The sequence below is a fragment of the Vanacampus margaritifer genome, chromosome 9, assembly GCF_051991255.1.
Source record: "Vanacampus margaritifer isolate UIUO_Vmar chromosome 9, RoL_Vmar_1.0, whole genome shotgun sequence".
Lineage (NCBI taxonomy): Eukaryota > Metazoa > Chordata > Actinopteri > Syngnathiformes > Syngnathidae > Vanacampus > Vanacampus margaritifer.
In genome coordinates this window covers 2,935,662-2,955,625 of record NC_135440.1, presented here as the reverse complement: position 1 = coordinate 2,955,625, position 19,964 = coordinate 2,935,662, and the positions used below count along the sequence as shown (strand labels likewise).

At 38.4% G+C, this 19,964-nt stretch overlaps 1 protein-coding gene across 2 annotated transcripts in view; it reads left to right on the top strand.

Moving 5' to 3' along the window:
• The window catches only part of LOC144057714 (CUB and sushi domain-containing protein 3-like), a 566,138-nt gene that overhangs the window by 399,416 nt on the left and 146,758 nt on the right, over positions 1 to 19,964 (top strand). The window contains exons 48-54 of one of the 2 annotated variants that reach the window (XM_077575584.1): positions 1,345 to 1,491; positions 3,084 to 3,272; positions 9,673 to 9,858; positions 12,389 to 12,583; positions 13,355 to 13,528; positions 18,358 to 18,531; positions 19,691 to 19,864. In XM_077575584.1, the coding sequence (XP_077431710.1) occupies positions 1,345 to 1,491; positions 3,084 to 3,272; positions 9,673 to 9,858; positions 12,389 to 12,583; positions 13,355 to 13,528; positions 18,358 to 18,531; positions 19,691 to 19,864 (1,239 nt within the window). Of the gene's footprint in view, positions 1 to 1,344; positions 1,504 to 3,083; positions 3,273 to 9,672; positions 9,859 to 12,388; positions 12,584 to 13,354; positions 13,529 to 18,357; positions 18,532 to 19,690; positions 19,865 to 19,964 lie in introns of both variants that reach the window. The other variant, XM_077575583.1, reaches the window with a different exon arrangement.

Below are 19,964 nucleotides of genomic sequence, written 5' to 3'. Positions count from 1 at the left end.
CCTGGAGAAGAGATGACTAAGCAAAACCAAGTGCAACACAAAAACTAACAAAATAGTGTGTAAACAATGGTCCAATAGCATGTTTGGATGATCATTTTTCTATTAGCAATTTAATGTTGTGGTATTTAGGAACAGTAGGTTTTACATTGAGGGGAATAAACCCCATGCTGCTCCACTAGAAGGAAGAGGTAAATAACGGGGCTTGATCTGCTTTTTGGGAATTATAAAAATATATATAGTAATTACATTGAAAACATACATAGAAATGACAAGTTTATAAATGTGTCTGAAACTAACTTTTGCATTTTGTACCCAATTTTGTAAACCCTGCCCTTGCTAAAAAAGTTAAAAGTGTGATTGCAGTTCATTATTTGAGCTCTCAAAAAATAGAACATGTGTCTTGTACCTTGCCTTATTATCTCCTTATCTAGGGTATATGTTTAGAGAATATGACAGATTGATACAATAATATGAAATAGACATATTCATTAAAACATTTAAGTGGGCCGGTCTGAGCCATGAAACTCTAGGGCTGAAAATGAGTCCCAGTTCGGCCCTGGTGGGAGGTCATTCCAAAGAGCGCGGCCAGCAATGGGAATGCTTGATCCCCTCAGCCTCTGCTTAGTCCTCGGAACCTCCAGTAGTGTCTGGTCCGCTGACCTGAGGCACCAAGGCAGGTGTACAGGCATGAAGGAGGTCAGATAGTTAAGGTGGAGTGAGACCATTTAAAGATTTCAAAACAAATAAAATATTCTTGAAATGAACTCTAAAGTGTACAGGCAGCCAGTGAAGGTAGTCCAGAAATCGAATTAATGTGCTTCCTCCTACGAGCTCCAGTTAGGTAGCAGGCAGCAGTGTTTCGGACCAGCAGGAGATAATTGAGAGATGACTGAATGACTCCAAAATAAAGTACATTGCAGTAATCCAGCCAACATAACAAAGACATGGGTTACTGTTTCTAAGTGCTGTTGTGAAAGGAGAGGCTTTACTTTAGCTAGCTGCCAAAGGTTAAAAAAAAAAAAAACTGTATTGAACAACAGCACAAATTTGCCAGTCCAATTTATAAGTACCACTGTCCAATTTAAAACCCAATGTTGAGACTGTTGGGTTTAGATAAGACACCAGGGAGTCCAAGTTATAGCAGATGCTTGTAAATCATGTGATTTTATGCTTGATAGCAGTTTCACCGCTGATTTTGACTTAAGATGCAACACCACCCCACACCACCCAGTCGAAAGAAAAAAAGGGCCAAATTACCATCTGTAGGGCTGTAATTTTTTACTAGTTTCCACTGTGACTGAATTTTCTACTTCTTCTTGAGCCTATTCCTCTCTTTGTCCCCAGGTCCAAATATCTACAGCCAGAGCTTGGCATCACTCAGTGGTGACATTGAGACGCCGTTCAGTCTGACCACCACTGGCCACCAGCTCCTGCTACGCTGGTCATCTGACCATGGCACCAACCGACGAGGCTTCCACATCAGATATGTGGGTGAGTATCAAAGTATGTATCCAGTTTATGACTATTTTCTCTTTTAATTAGTAATGTGTAGTATATTCTGACTCCAAACAACAATAACACACTGACATACCATGGGCTATTTGTATTTTACTATAAAGAGTCAGCTAAATGTTAAGTACGTATTTTCACGAGCATAAGGTGCACTGTTGCTATTTCTGTATTTAACACACAAATAAGACGCACCGCACTACTGAGCACAGGCACAGTTCAACACATGCTAGCTCAACACATGCTAGCTCAACACATGCTAGCAGGCTTTCACATGCTCGCGCCAGGTTCCCGCTCGTCATTGTAGTATAGTATAGCAGTAGTATAGTATTGTCAGAGTTAGTCTCGTTAGTGTGCAACTCCTCAGAAATGATGCCGTCGTTTGCGAAAGCACTATTAGTGCAAGCAGACGTTTAGCCCAAGAATGCATGCACAATCCATTCACAAATTGTGGTGAAACTCGCTCTAGTCTACCAGTGCCATAAAGCAAAAGCAATAAGCACCATGATGTCCTACTGTATCTTATATACAGGAAACCCGGCCCTGGTTGAGGACTGGCAGGCATGAGAACCCAATAGATTCACATCAGCTTTCAATTGAGTCTTTCAGGTTCTCATGCCTGCCCTTCCTCAACCAGGGCTGGGTTTCCTGTATATAAGCAATATGTCGGCACTGCTCCGCTGTCTGTCGGCAGAAATGCTCCCACACAGACAGTCAATAGCAGTGCTTACCACAACAACATTTCCAGATTTTGGAACTCGGTGCACGCAAAAGGCACACCTCACTATTAGGTGCACCATCGATTTTTAAGAAAATGTAAGACTATTAAGTATGCAGAAAATACGGTGTTTATTAACTTTCTTTAATGCACAGTCTTTTGTCGACTAGATAAGTCCTAGGACTAGATAAGTTCATATACTTCTTCTTAGTTCCCTTTGAACATGTAAACGGCACTATCACTGATGATTATTTTCTTTCTTCAACATTTATATTTTGTAATGTGTTTATATGTTCAATAAACCAGTCAATCAATCTATGATGTTATTAGTTACCATTAAAATTTAGTTCCAGAGAAACAAAGACAACACAATAATTGCTGTTTCTACCATCTACCGAGAGAGTTACAGGCAGGCTTGCATGTTATTTTGAACTGTATTTCAAAAGGTTTTAAATTTGTAATTGTCTGTTTAATAACGCAGGTGATGGTAATCAATTGGGACTTCTATTTTATTTGAGATGCATCAATATTAATGGCAAAAAGCCACAAAATATATTCATTTTTCATGCTCTGACTCCATTATGTTGTAGTTAATAGATAAGTGTAACGATGAAAGCAAGTCGGTGTGATACATTTTGTAAAGAACACTCACCTTTGATTTGATTGGCCAACACTCATTTGAATTCCTGTGTGAAGAGAGTGTTTTTGGGGTTTCATAATTTTTCTTTTGTCTCTTCCCCATGCCTGCTTGTCTCCTCTTTCTCCCCTCCTTCATTTCGTTCACATCCATTCTCCTCTACTCCTTTGCCTCGTCAATCCCCATCCCCATCTCGTTTGACTCTTCCATTCTCTACAGTGATGTACTGCAGTACACCTGACTCTCCACAACATGGTTTTGTGGTCAGTCAAACTGGAGGTCATGTTAACAGCACAGTGCGCTGGGCCTGCGACAAAGGGTACAAGCTGATAGGAAAGGGGACAGCTGTATGCAAGAAGACCACCTATGGCTACTACACTTGGGACGCACCAGTTCCCGCCTGTCAAGGTGAGTTAATTTAGCACATTTCCAACTTCATACTAATTATGTTGCTTCTACAAAACATGCTTGTGAGGCACTGCAAAATGTGAGGCTCCATCTGCTGGAAAGGAAAAATAATTCATCCACCCATAGTCTGCCAATCTCCATCTCTTTATATTACTTTGGCTAACTGGCTATTAGCATGCACAGTCGACTGCTATCTTTTGTCCATTCAACTAATTAGGTTGTTTGATGTGCACATGTGAATACCTACATTTACATGTGCCTGATTACATGCTTGAGTCGCAAACCCACGTTGCAGCAAACAGCAGCAAACAGCAGCAGGTGGGGAACACCATCCATTGAACTGCATATTTAGAGATACAGTATGAAGCATGTGTAATACGTCCCTTGTGAAAAAAAAGTATATTCTCAGCAACTAAGTGTGTGACTGAATGCAAAACATCAAAATATGTAATGAATAATGGATGAAAGTGAATGGAATCCTCTGATAGTATGCATAAGAAGAGTGTCGCTATGTATAATGTGAATGCTTATGTGGAATAGCTGAAAGGCTGAGACTGGGGTTATTGTGACTGCAATGTGCAGTTGAACATGTACAGTGCTGTAAAAAAGTACAGTCATTTCCAAACTACAAAGAGCACCTGCTTAACGCTTTGACTGCCAGACGTTTTCAGAAAAGGGATGCCGTCACTGCCAGCCGATTTAAACATTTTGACTGATCTTTCAAGGTCCACAGAAATTTTGGTGTTTGGACTATGGAAACACACATACTACCAGATGAAAGACTGGACTCTCATCTTTCATCAGAAAAAAAAGTTTGTTTCTACCTTATTCCGTTTTTCAGTAATCAACAATAGAAAATGGTTAGTTTCACCGAAATGCTCTGTTTTGAAACAAAAAATGGAGAAAAACAGCTTTTTGTGAAACGATATTATTTCATGCTCTCTAGTGAATTCTACACTTCTTTCTGTCCATGAATGATGCCACAAACACCTAAATAGTGCTTTACTTCTGTAAAACGCTTTCACCAACAATGAAAAAGTGTTTTTAGATTGCAAAATACGTTTATTTACATTCAACAGTGTAACAATTTGACAAAACAATTTCGCAAACTATTTACAAATGTGTGCAACTGTGGTACTATTTACAATTATGTGGATGTTTCAAATACAGTTTTTCTTTTTGTAACGCTCTCCTGCGTGCAAGGAGACGCCAGGACTTGCACAACAGTTTACTTTCACTTTCGCATTTGTCCGTTTCACATGCAAACGTTACACTTTCTTGACGGCCTTTTTTTCCGGGGAATAAATAGCAAGTAACAGACTGTACACACTCCTCCGATGAATATGCATTGGACTCGGGGCACTCTCCGTCGTCCGATTGAACGTCCGCCTGTGCGTGCTCGTTTGTGCTTCGCGTTTATGACGCCATCATAGCCGCCGCATCAGCGGTTCCAATTTCGCCGTCAAGCTCGGATTCACCTTCATCATCATCGATGATGAACATCGTCGTCATCAATGTGCTCTTTTAGTGTTGGTCGATGCCTTTAGTCTTGTAAGTGTAGAGCTGCTTGCAAACGGGGCGCCATTCTCCGTGTGCTCCTCCTCAGCCATCTAGCTCTCCCCCCCATGTCTCCTACTGCCGCATCAATGCTTTCCAACCACGGAGTCATCATCATCATCGATGATGATCATCGTCGTCATCAGTGTGCTCTTTATCGTTGGTCGATGCTTTTCGAATTTGAAAAGAACGGCTCGGGCGTGAGCTGCCGCAACCGATCGCCATTTTTCCTTTGTCTAACATTCTCATCTTCTGCTCGACGCTCTAGCTCCGCCTCTACTGACGCCCACCCGATCTTGTCAAAAGACAGTCATCGCTGCCCTCTAGGGGCCAAAAATAGTCCTTAGGCACAACAGACCTAATTGAAACTTTCACCAGAGATGCGGAAGGCTTCCCCCCACCCGTTTCAAAAAAAATAATAATTGGATGACGTCTTTTGACGTCATTGGCAACGCTCCGTAGGTTTTTACTTGACGTCTTTAAACGTCAGTGGCAGTGAAAGAGTTAATATGTGTTCTTGTTTTGATTTTTTTTATTTATAGAATTATTATATGAATTCCTAAAAACTTCTGAATATTGTGGCAAAGCAATTTTAAACGCAACTAGATCATAAAATGTCATTGTGTTTAATTTGATGAATAGTGAATTTGTTGGTTCTGTATATTTTGATCGGTTAATAATTCTTATTGCTCTTTTTTGTAATTTGAAAAGAGGGTAAGTATTTGTTTCGTAAGCATTTCCCCATATTTCCGCACAATAGATCAGATATGGTATTAATAATGAGCAATATAAAGTATATGATGACTTCTTATTTAAAACATTCTTTGTTTTGTAAAGGATCCCTATAATTGTGGACACTTTCCTTTTAACATTATCTATGTGGGACTTCCACTTTAATCTTTCATCGATAACTACACCAAGAAATTTATTTTCATACACTCGTATTTCATTAGGATCTACTCTAATTGTGACTTGGTGCTTGACCTGTCTCGTGCCAAAAACTATAAACTTTGTTTTGTTTAAATTTATACATAATTTGTTGGTGTCAAACTACTTTTTTTAATGCTTTTAATTCATTTGCCACCGTAATCAGAAGCTGTTTCAGATTTTCTCCAGAGCAATAAAGAGATGTGTACTCAGAAACAAAACACTTTTAAGTATTTTGGAGCCACAACAGATATCGTTTATATATATATATATATATATAAAAAATGTAAATAACGTAGGGCCAAGCACTGACCCTTGTGGAACGCCATGAGAGATCATCAATTCATCAATTGTTTTGATTGTATGTTGTTGAACTGCAAATACTGATATCTGTTAACTAGGTCATTTTTAATCCATTTATATGCTAAGCCTCTTATGCCGTATCTATCTAATTTATTCAATAATATACTATGATCTATAGTATCAAATGTTTTTTTTTAAATCTATAAAAATCCCAATAGTAAATTATTTATTATCTATACTTGTAGCTATAGCTTGTACAAGTTCCATGACTGCCTTTGAACTTGATTGTTTTTCTCTTAAATCCATTGTGATTTTCACTTTAGAGCTTGTGTTTCTTGATGAAATTGTCCAGTCTATGTGAAAAAAAAGTTGAAAGAAAAAGAGAACTGTGGCAAAAGTGATATTGGTCTATAGTATAGAGAATAAATGTCTATCTCTGTTTTTATAAATAGGAATGACTTTAGCGGTTTTCATTTTTGATGGAAAGATACCACTTTTAAATGACAAATTACAGATATATGTGGTTGTACAACATGTTCAATGATGCTTTTGACTAATGTCATGTCAATATCAAAGCAATCAATGGACTTTTTATTTTTTAGTGTTTTTACAACATTTAAAACTTCAGTTTCATTTACTGCACTATAAAACATATTCTGCTACAATAGTGTATGATATTAATCGTTACTTGTTCTTATAATATTTACTAATTTATTTTATAGGTCTTATATTTAATTTCAGCATCAACAGTTCTCAATTTCATATTTTTTTTATATAAACTATTTTTCTCTTTACATGCATTCGCTTGTAAGCAGGACTGCCAGTGTGCGCCTACGGCCCCTCCGACCACCACCAAACATTTGCACCTTCCATACACCAGTGTGAGACGCACTGGAGGAAATGTGTGTGAAGTGCCTTGCCCAATAACACAACGACACATGATTTGGGGAGAGCGGGGATCGAACAGCTGACCTTTGGGCTACACCCACAAGATGATCCATTATATAATTTATAAGAAGTCTGCTCTCTATTTTATGGTCAATTTTATTTATAAATATATTATCAATTAGAGTGGCTGTATCAACTGTTATTCTGCTAGTTTTTTTAATTGCATGGAAAAGACTGTTACTATACATTGTATTTATAAAATCTGTTGTTTTCTTATTGCCATTTGAATTTAACAAATCAATATTAAAGTCACCACATATTGTTCGTGTTGTTTTCATCATTTGTGTAATTGAGCATATCTGCTAGTTTTTCATTGAATATGTCAAGTGAAGATCCTGGTGTCCTATAGACACAACTTATCATAACATTAAGTCCATTATTGATATGTATTTCAATAGTAAGACATTCCATTACATTGTCTATGATATTAAACATTCAACTATACTGCATCTATAATCTTTGTTCATGCATACCGCAACACCACCTCCCTTTTTTATTTTCTCTATTAAGTGCAAAAAATTCATATCCTTTGAGTCCCATGTCAATTTTTTTTCTTTAACAAGCCATGTTTCTGATATGGCAATTACATTGAAACTGTTTAATTTAGTCAAATATTCTTAGATTTTTGTTAAGTTTTTATACAGACTTCTGAAAGTGCCTTTTCAATTTTTATACTCTTGTTAAATTGATTGTCCATATAATAATCACAATTAAAACTACAGTCATTGTTTTTGGAAAAATTATTATCAGGGACAAAATTATTTTCATGATTGAAAGTCTTGTGGTCAACATATTCAAAGTTTTTTATGTTCATTTGTTTAGCGTGTGGTCTTGACGTCACTATGAGGGCTACCAGTTTTATTAATCCAGATAAAAGTGTTGCAGTTAAGGCGCTTTGTGATGTTGATTATGTCTTCTTGGTGTACTGGTGCGAGGGTGAATTCTAAGTTTGTTGTGTCGCAAATATGCAATCTTGCCTCTTTCACATGCTGCTTTCAATTTTGGGATTAATTATTTAATTTTTTTGTCTGACAACATCTGTAAAGTCTTCATGTATATAGATTTTGGAACCTTCCAGTAATTTTGTCATTTGTAAGATCTTAGTTTTAAGCCATTTAATGTTCATGGTCAATATGTGTCAAATAGTACTGGAAGCATTTGACTTTTAAAAACATCAAGTGCATTACTATTGGTAAGAAAATTCAAAATTCTGTCACAGAAAAAAAAACAACCTTAAAATAAATGGCCTCTGAAGCGTCCAACCTTTTGAATGTTTACTTACAAAAAGCATACAGGTGCTTGTCAAAAAAAAATTGAATATCCTCAAGAAGTTCAATAATTTCCATAATTCCATTCAAAAAGTAAAAGTTTCATGGATTATACATTTAGGGCCCACAACTCAAGTGATTTCAAGTATTTATTTGTTTATTTTTACATTATTTGGGCTTTCAGCTCATAAAACCCATGAAAACAGGATGTCAAAATTTTGAATAATGTGAAGAAATCACCATGCAATACAATACTATCAAGAGGAAAATGAGGGTCACCAGACCCAAAAACAAAGCGCTGACAGCAACCATCAAGAAAGCCTGGGCTTCCAGGACAGGACCCCCAGTCAATGTCACGGCGCATCAAGGCAGTGATTAAAGCAAAGGGAATCCAACCTAACTATTGAAGACATATCGTTTTGAAAATACCATCCATCCATCCATCTTTTTTCCATGCAAAACACTGGGAAGTATTCATGGTGATTTCTTCACATTATTCAAATTTTTTGACATGCTGTTATCATAGGTTTTATGAGCTGGAAGCCCAAATGAACAAATAAATACTTGAAATCATTTAAGTTGTGGGCCCTGAATCTATAATCTATGAAAGTTTAACTTTTTTAATACAACTACAAAAATTGTTCAACTTTTTGAGGATATTCAAGTTTTTTGATGAGCACCTGTAGTTCCAGAGTTGCAAACGGTGCCTTCATCGTTTTGTGTTGTGTGTTGTTGACACTGTTTTCCGACTTGTTAAATTAGCACTAACCCCGTAAAATGAAAGTTCCTTAGTGTTACTTTAAAATATTGTTCTCTTTTCATATTATTTTATTGGTCTTAATGGACAGACAGCTATGTGATGCCGCAAACAAATGTGATGTGCCCACACACAAACTGGGATTTGCAATTATGTTGCAGAATCTGAGCAAAAATGGTCAAAACAAGACTGGTGGAAGGAACCTATGGAGTGCTACAAGCTCCATGGTTTGGGGGAATGGAAATATTTGCCCCAAAATTGCTAAATCTTCCAATCTCTATAACAAGTTTAAATGTGGCTTTAGAGCCATTGTCTTGACTTGTGCTGGTTCTACTTGAGTGTGTCAATTATGTATGTTTATTTCATTGATCAGAAATCTGTATCGATCCCAATGAACGATAAATGCAGTATCAAATAACCCCATTCCTTGATTTTTAATTATGATGTGTCATCATATCAAAATCAAACATTTACGACCTACGTAACCTACCTAACAAATCAAAGACTTAATCTACTTTCTTTTGGACATAGAGTCTTCCTCTCTGCAGAATCCATCTCGACTGTGTCTGCGCAATAAATGTCTGTCAACAAATGTCTGTCAACAAATGTCTGTCAACAAATGTCTTCGTGTCTTCTGCAGCTATATCATGTGGCGTGCCCAGTGCGCCAGTGAACGGAGGTGTTCTCGCAGCTGATTATTCCGCTGGCACACGGGTGACCTACTTTTGCAACAGTGGTTACCGGCTTTCCTCTAAAGAGTTAACAACAACAGTCTGCCAGCCAGACGGTACCTGGAGCAACCACAACAAGATACCCGGATGCATCTGTGAGTATAAACACAGCAGAAGTGTGGCAGTGATTTCAAGAAGATGAGTAGTGGAGAAATGGTATCTAAAATACAACCAATAATAAAATAATAATATTGACGGCCGGGCATATACTACTAACTGCAGGACGATGATAAATGTTCCCACGAATCTCCGAGACGGAGCGGCTGACAAGATCGCCTCGCTAAAGTCGGGTGCCTCGCATGGACGGCGGCGGGAAAGGGATTGAGAAAGTGCATTGAGAGAGTGCAGCTTCGTGACTCGCCGGGAAGCCAGTGGCTGTTGTTTTGACTTGCATGTCTCCAAGCCAGGTGGAGAAATAAAGAGAAAGACGGACAGCCCTTCGACAATTCAATGTTGCTATAGTTCAATTGTCTCGTCTAATGTATAGACTTATCTCCTTTGTAGTACTGATGCACTGGAAATCGCGTTGAAATACAAAACTGACCTGACCGGTGCCGCAGGTCAGCAGGCCAGACACTACTCGAGATACCAAGGATTAACTCCCAGTTCACGCTGACTGCGTAATGGATACGAAACAGCATCTGTACGGACACTGCAAGAAAAATAAAGCATTTGAGTCTGCGTGTAAATTCCCACCAACTTAAATACTCGTATATTGCTGAATTATTGATAGAATTGTTCTTTTTACAAACCTTATTAACGCGGATTCATACAGAATTTTTAAATTGCAGATGTTTTTATTATTATTTTTTTAAACTTGTCATATACAACAAAAATGAAAACTGGTTGAAAATTTGGGATTGTTGCGCAATCTACAGTTATTTTAAAGTCCGTGCTTGATTGAATGTAATGTTATGAGTGATCGAGCACCCCTGTCCCAAGAGGGCCACCCTGTGGTTACGTTCCCACTGGCTCACAGCACGGACAAGCCGTCTAGTGTTAATAAAAATGGTGCTGTCTAATGTTGCATTCGAGGATGGTTGGAAGTCTGACTTTTCTGACCTCAAATCAGGAGAACGCCCCCTTGAACTCGGAAATCCCACTTGCGAAGTTGGGGAAAAAAAAAGTACCTTGACTTTACCTACGGACTACAATGTGACATCACTCTACAATGGCGAGCCCTTTGGAAACAGACCGTGAATGGTAAAACATAATTTACTCAAGCATAAAATTAGATAGCTTTCTTCATTCGTAATTATTCAACATAACTTCAACATAACTCTACGTCGCACGCGACCTACGTCGTGTCGACTTTACGATGCCCATGCCTCGTCAGTAGCACCTTCTTTTTTGTTAATTTCCTACAATAACCACGCCATTTTAAAGTTATTTAAAGTTGTGTTGTTGTTACCTCCAGCAACGGACGTCCATCAGCCTGTCGCCTCACCGTCAGGCGCGTCACATTTCCGTGTTTAAACTTAAATTAGCTCCGCTCTCCCGTCCGTCAGCAATGAATATCCATGCAGAAACACGAAATATTGGTTCCGGCGTCTTCCTGGTCGCGCAAATATGTTTTTTAAAATTACTGTACAAAGTATTTTAATGTAAATATCGACTTTAACAGGGAAATCTGACTTAAGTCGAAATTCGGGTTACATCGCCAGCGTAGGAACGGAACTCCGACATAACTTGAGGGACTCACTCTATTTATTCCGTTACCTCCCTGCATGAAATTATACTGTGAACTATTGAACTGTATGAAATGCTTATGAAATACGATAAAAACAATAAATAGAGCAAAGTTGCGAGAAGGTAAGTTTGCTGGAGGTCAAAATGAGTTTTGAGGCTCAAAATAAAAAACAACTTATCACTTTCTGCCATTTTGGTTGTTTACTTTTGCCTCAAACTCTTTTAGGTCGGGACTGGCAAAAAACAACTCTGAAAAATCTGACTTCCAACCATCCTTGAATGCAGCATAAGTACTCAGCATGGTTCTAAGTTTGAAAGTCAGTTGAAGGTGTGATTATACAACATTGGGGCGGCCGTGGCTCAGGGTGTAGAAACGGTCGTCCAGTAACCGAAAGGTTGGCTTTTCGATCCCCACTCTCCCCGGGTCATGTGTCGTTGTGTCCTTGGGCAAGACACTTCACAAACGTTGCCTCCAGTGCCACTCACACTGGTGTCTGAAAGATGCAAATGTTTGGTGGTGGTCGGAAGGGCCGTAGGCGCACACTGGCAGCAACGCTTCCATCAGCCTGCCTACGACTTATCGTGGTAAGCTTGGTAGCTTATCGCCACCAGAGTATGAATGTGTGAGCGCACAAATAATATAATATAATATAATGAAGCGTCTTTGAGTGTCCAAAAAAGCATTATTATTATTATTATTATTATTATTATTATTATTATTATTGTTTACTATTATTATGTATTTGGTTTTGAGAGCAATAAAAAAGTACAGCTGACTTTGGTTTCAGTCATTAGATTTTATAGTGTACCAACTCAGCTTTGTTTGTTGAGCACAATTGAATAAAAGTCAGAGATGTCACAGGAAATTGTAGCACATTTCAGCATAGTTGAATAATTCAATAATTCTTCTTTCTCTTTCGCATTGCTTTGCCTCAGTTATGATGTGCCCCAGTCTCAGCTCCTTTTTGCTGGACCATGGGAAATGGAGTATAGTCAATGGGTCCTCCTATGAATATGGCACAAAAATAATCTTCACCTGCAACCCGGGATATTTTCGTGTTGGTCCTGCTCACATCCAGTGCCTGGCAAATGGGGTTTGGAGTTGGAGAAATGAAAGGCCCCAATGCAGAAGTGAGTGATTTAAGGGGGAAATAAATAAAATAATCAACTACTGTATAATAAACAAAAAATGATGAGACACAAAAATGTAACTTTCTTGAGTGAGAGTTTTGTAGATTACAGTGGATGCTTTTTTAAATTAATATCCATCCTACGTCATGTGTCTTACTTGGCTTCTGTTTTATAGATTTGTTTTATTATAAATCTGAGAGAATCAATGTGTTATTTGGGTCTAGAATTGAAAAAACAACAACTAATGATGTATTTCCTTTTCACGCAAGTTATTGTGTTGTCGTTTACATAGATTGTAATTTGCAATATCCTAACAAACCCAAGTTAAGAAAACACTGACTAGACTTCACTCACTGCATTATAAGTTTTTTTTTATTATTATTTTTTATCCCCAATACATATTATTGATGCAAATGTATCAATTAGAATCTAAATACTATCCAAATGTACTTGTAAAAAAAAAAGAGGGGGTGGGGGGGGGGTCGCATTTAGGAATATTCATTTTTTTATGGTTTATAAGGCCACAAATACATAGTGGTGTTGTCCACCTTGAGGTTAAATCAAATGTGGTCCCTGAACTCAAATTAATTTGACACTCCTGAATTAGTACTTCTTAAGGTAATCAATCCATAAACATTATAATCATATTGTTTTTATTTGGAATGTGGTCAGTTGTTGCAATATTGTAGTCAGTGTAAAACACAGCCGTGCAACTTCCTAGTATTTTATCCCCCCCGTCCTATATGTCTTCTACCTTTTCATCTCTTGCAGTTGTTTCATGTGGCGACCTGCCCATTCCACCAAATGGGAAGAAAATTGGTACCCAGACTACTTTTGGAGCAACAGCCATTTTCAGCTGCAACATTGGCTATGTTTTAACTGGATCGACTGTTAGAGAGTGTCTCTTGTCCGGACTTTGGAGTGGAACAGAGACTCTATGCCTGGGTACGTGTTCTGACAAATTTCAAAACCAAAGTCACATTCTGGAGAAAAAGCATCTGGTAATTTATTAGTCGGCTAAAATAAACCAGAAACAGATGGGTAACCAGTAAAGTACTTTTTATTGGCTTACTTGCCAAATGCTTTTGGCTAATAGTTGTAAACAATTTAGAAATATGTTCAGTTTGCTCTAGTTCTGAATAGGTTGTGGAAAATGAACAGGGTCACAAAATAATGTTGTTGAGCACACCTTGTAAAGAAACAAGACTTTAAAATATGTGATTTTTTTTTTATTGAACCACTTAGGGAAAGATTGAGTTCATTATGATAGGAATAAATAACCTCGAAAATATGTTAACGGGTCAAAGTAACACTAAATACATTTTGAACCTTCAATTCATATTTTCATAATTCTGTTGAGGAAACATTGATTTACAGCTAGATTAATGAAACTTTTGACCTGAGAGAGTCTGTGTCATTTTTACTGGCGCTAAACAACTTTGAGGTGGATTGTGTGAACTCTGCACACTTGAGAAAAAAAAATACAAACGTGCAGACTGCTTTACCGCATATGTCACGTCCCCCTTTCCCCATTCGTTCTAAAGTGCGATTACTGTTGTCATGGACAAGCTGCAAACAACCCAAGAAACGAAGATTTTCGTCGGAGTAGACAAAAAAGGAGCCTGCCTAGATAAAACAACAGTACATGATTAATATTGGATATGCTTTCACTCGCTGGCATGCAGTAAAAGACGAGGGGAATTTCCAACCAACGTTGCCTTTGCGGGGCTCGGCTCTTTTCCGGCTAGACGAGTAGGTAGCTTTCCATGCTCAAATCAAAATGACTATGCTAATTTATCGGACATTTGCGTGGTAGTCGTTAATAGCCATCAGCTTGGTAGTTCGCCCTTCCACAATAACCTGACCAGCCATGCAACACTCAAAAGTACCGTAACGATCTAGGTTGGGTTGTGTCTTTCTTTTTTACGAAGTGCTTGAGAATGCATCGCGGGAAGGGAGGGGGGAGCGCAGCCATTTGTGCGTTGACAATAAAGAAGTGAAACTTAAATGTTACAGTACTCTACTGTTTAATATATATATATATATATATATATATATATATATATAAAATAGATTAATTACCTCATAGCTAACCATCCTTCACACTGCCACCGCAAACAGAAATGTATTTCGTCCTGTGTTTTTTCTTTTTAAGACAAAAAGGTTGTGTGCTTTACCTTGACTACTTAATTTTTTTTACCCAGAAATGTATTTGTACTGTTTTTGTCCATATGGTGCCGCCATAATCACTGAAAACTGAATGCTGTTAAGCCTTGCTTTAAAATGAAAATCTAGTTTATGAAAGGGATTTAATCTTTTATTTTGGGATACAACTATCTTGATTTTCTTTGTAACGCATCAAATTTATTGGTACGTGGAAGTAAATTAATACAATGAAACCCACTATTCATGGAGATAGGCCACCATAGCAAATTTACACATATAATGGCCGCCCCCTAAAAACAATACAGTACTGTACACCATTTTTTTAAACTAATAATCTAATCTATTAAATGGTTATTTCAAGTCTTCTCTGAAAAAACTAAACACATTGTTGAGTGATTATGATTTTATAGTACATTTTATGGATATTTTTTACATTAGGTACAGGAGCTGCTATTTTTGTAGTCATGTGAGCATTGTGCAAACAAGCATAAAAATGCATGGCTTCAAATGACTGCAAATACACTTACGAGGAATTATTGCATTCCACAGTGGGCATAAAAGGTGCAATCACGCCTATAGCTTTGAACCACGTCTTCAAAAGCAGTACAGCCATGGGGGAGTCGCCAATGATTTGCGTCCAGATGAAAGTAAAGACGAAACTGTGGCCGATGATGACAGGATGCATTGAGCTGCCCCATAGCGAGTAAAAGTTAGGGACGTCCACAAATTACATATTCTAGGGTGACGAATGTGAGGCTCTATTTACCATTTACATACGTCACCCAGGAATACAGTGCTCATCACAAATGAGTACACCCCAACAAGGTTGTAAGAACACCTTTAGTTTCCTTTCAGAATCAAGATTTTCTATGGAATACTATAAAATACTCGCACAAGTGTGGGCAAACAAGATTTGTTAATTATTACACACAAAAAAGTACTGTAGTTTTCTTAACTATTTTATTAAAGAACATATTGCACAAATAATTACCCCCCCCCCCCCCCCGAGAAAAAGACTGACAACTTAATTCCATGACATGTTGCTATCCATAAAAGTCATAGAGGTCATAGGAAATACTAGATGTAGTCGGGTTTATTTTTTATACCTAAAAAAAAAATCTGGGAATAAGATGACATACATATTTACACTTTTATTCCTTATAAACATTAACTAACTGAATACTGGAAAATGAGTTTTCAGTGGTGTATTGATACAATTTATGATCAAGTGAAGTTATAACTGCCTAGGCGTGCAGGGTTTCAGATTTTGGTGTACAATTATTGTCTGAGAAAAAACACGGTTTTACAGTTATTATTGCAGAAATCTAAAAAAATCACTTCAGCATTCTTTGAAAATGTTTATTTTTAACAACAATAAATAACTGAAAATACATTTTTAAAAAGTTGCTGCCTTTGAAAACAAATATAGCAGATTAGACAGAGTCTTAAAATAGGTCCGGGGCACTCTGTATAACAGGTGGACGGTATGTACCCTCTTTTTCTATCATCTTTCAATTTCTTTCCATTTGAACCATACTTACAGGTGAAATGTTCATCCACAGCCTTTAAACTGGTGATTTGTGCAGTTTACCGCTACACATGTAGGCATTTTGCAGCCATAATGTGTATGCCGAGATTTGTGTCTTGGGAGTCCCACGATGGCAGCCTCGCCGCTTCGAAAGACTCGGCCTATGGCCTTGAGCTGGTGGCCGTGGATGGCGGGGCTCGCGGGATCTCCCCGCCCTGCCACGGACCGGAGCCCCGGGGTTGGGGAGGCGGCCGTCGGTTGGTCGGTGGCGACGGAGCGGCGGCGCGGTGAGCAGTGTGCTGGTGGTTCCCGACCCACGGGGCCTCCGCCACGCTCGCTGCCGCTTTGTTTCGGCAGCCGGTGCCAGTGCGGCCCTCAAAACCCTACCCACAGCCGTCCGGTACACAACTCTCCCTGGGCGGCGTTCAAAGCTGAGCCCTGTGCTGTTGTGCGCCCGCTAAATGGGCCGTGTGGAAACAGAAGAGCTATGAACTATGCCGCATGGCTCGTTTTGCGCCGCACGTGAGCGTAAATAACCGGTGTTGTTAAACGGCTGCGGTTATTTAATCCCGACCTTTAAAAACCCCGGTAATCTTGAAACTGGTTAATTGCTGCACCCCTATAAATGCCTAAATTAATAACATAAACTATAGATACATCACAAAATATAATCACAATACACAGTTATGGTGTTTCAGATGATTACAAACATTTTAAAAGACTGCATTAACACAATGTGTTATTTTTTTATTGCCAAGTTTGTTAATGTGATGACTGTCACTAAATTCTAATTTAAAAAAAAATGCACTTAACACATCCGTTTGGATTGATATTTTGTTCAGTTTTCAGTGAACCCGTATAATATTGATATTGTATCATCGACATATCTCAACATAACTTTATTTATAAAGCACTTTAAAACAGTCATTGCTGCATATAACGGGCTGTACATGTAATAGATATCAGTCTTGCAGTAAAAACAAATGAAATAAAATAACACATGATAAAACTTATTCTAATAAATATAAGTATGTAAGTATACAAGTGCATGCAATTTAAATTAATAAATGAAAAACAAGAAGTAGGGATGTGAATAAGTAAATAAAATAAGTATCAATAAAATAAAACAAAATACAGCACACACCATTAAACACTGAAACAATGCTATGTCTCATGCTGAGTCAAAGGCCACTGTTCAGCCTGAAGAACATTGGATTTAGGTTGAAGAAGTGTGACCCAACCAAAAAAGAAAATAAATCAATGTAATGCCCCCCTTGTAATTTCTTTCTGCAGCTGTGTCTGACCCAGTCTCTTGATATGACAGGGCAGAAATTTAAGTTGTTTTTGTCTTTGATGAGGTTGCAAAAATAAGCAACCCGACGATGTTCACTATATAAGTAACATGCTCTGATCTAAACCCTTCCACTAGGCAAGGAAAAAAAATCAAAAACCCCATAAACTAGAAGAAAAGTTGAGAAATGGGGAGAATCCCCTTCCAAGATGATTAGGTTGCAATGGATGCTGAGTGGGCAGCATTTAACACAAAATGTAGTGCTATACAGTGTTGACTAGGCTAATGTGAGAGTCCACCTAATAGATGACACGCAGCAGGAAGACTCCTTTGGAGAATTGGATCCTCCTTAGGATTCAACTTCTCGGTGGACCGTTCTCTCCAGTACTCCTGAACAGACCTTAACAGGGAAGCTGAGTAGTGTGATTCCTCTATAGTTGGAACATACTCTCCTGTCCTCTCCCTTAAAAAGGGGAACCACCATGCCAGTCTGCTAATCCAGAGTCACTGTCCCCGATGTCCATGTGATGTTGCAGTTGTCAACCAGGACAGCCCCACAACATTCAGAGCCTATAATAACTCTGGACAGATTTCATTCATATAAGGTGATGGCTCAGAGTTGGCCAGTATCGGAGTAATATGATCAAACTTTCTTTAAGGAGTCTTGCGACTGCTTTGGTACTAGTTGCAGGGTTTTAATAAGGTTATCTTTGTGATGTGTCGTCATATTTGTTACAGTCCTGTCTGAGATAAATAGATGTCTCTTTTATTTTCATCTTCTTCCTACAGCTGGTCATTGTGGCATTCCAGAACAGATAGTAAATGGGCAGGTGATTGGGGAGAACTATGGTTATAGAGACACCGTTGTTTACCAGTGCAACTCTGGATTCAGGCTCATTGGCTCCTCAGTCCGGATCTGCCAGCAAGACCACAACTGGTCCGGACAACTCCCAGTGTGTATCTGTAAGTACTTAGTCTTTATGGTAGTCCAGTGGCTAATTCATTATGTGGAGCCTTGTGTGTATTATTTTGTTATGTATTTGTGCTCATATTAGGCGAACACTAACCAATAACTGTACGATATAATTAAAGAATTGTGCCTATGCAATTCAAAGCAATACATATACACTACTCACAAAAAGTTAGGGATATTTGGCTTTCATATGAATTTGATGGAAAATGTAAAAATTTGTACAGTGATATATCATGAAAATATGACATTTAAGTAGAAGGATGCAATGGTGATTTCTTCATCTCAAACAATTCATTGAAACAAAAGTTAACTACAATGGTGGGTACACCACAAGAATAAAATTAAACGTCCCAATAACTTGTCATGTGCCCTTAAGCATCAATTACAGCTTGAAAACGACGACTCATGCTGTTCACAAGTCGACTCATTGTCTGCTGAGGCATGGCATCCCACTCTTCTTAAAGGGCATTGAGGTTCTAGGGTGCAGAGTTTCCAGCCTCTACACGGCGACTCTGCTGATCCCACAGCTTTTCAATAGTATTCAGGTCTGGAGAAAGTGCAAGCTTCTCGTTAGAGAACAGCAATTTGTGCAAAAAGCACTAACATTTGACAGTTGGACATGTGCATTCAAAAGCTTAAAGAAGGTCACATTAAGTTCACCTGTAAAGGTTTGAATCCAATTTAGGCTTCTGAAATTTCACCTGAAAGCCAAATATCCCTAACTTATTGTGAGTAGTTTATGTTCTTGAAAAGAAGCAGTTGTCCACTATTACAATGTAAAACTAATAAAGGAAACTAATCATGTTGCTGACATAATTATATGAAATATGAAATATCTCTTAATTTCAGATAGCTTGTGTGTGTTTGTGTGATCCCATAGTAATCTCCCTATAATCTGATTCTCATCTATTGACTAACTGAAATACACTTTTTACATCCCACACAAACACCGTAATTCCCGTGCTGTGTCGTGAATGTAATATTATGGAAATGGTATTCTTTTATAATTGTTATCACTAAATCCCCTGATCACTTCTTAATAAATTGCTCTCTCTCACACACATTTTCTCTCTATCACCCCTCCTCTTCCTTTTCTCTCTCTTCCTCCACCTTTTTCTCTGGTCCCTGGACGATATGTATCAATATCAGCTGTCACGTGTGGCCACCCCGGCAGCCCCATCTATGGGCGCACCGTTGGCACCGGCTTTAACTACAATGACATGGTGCGCTTCTCCTGTAATAAAGGCTATACTCTGGAGGGGCCTTCTTCAGCCCAGTGCCAGGCTAACCGCCAGTGGAGCCAGCAGCCTGCAACATGTAGAGGTGACACTTATAGCTTGGGCTCATGAATGATAGCTTGGTTTATTTTTTGCTGCAATACACGTGTAAAAGTGTAACTGTGAGAAGTAGGCACACCTGTCCC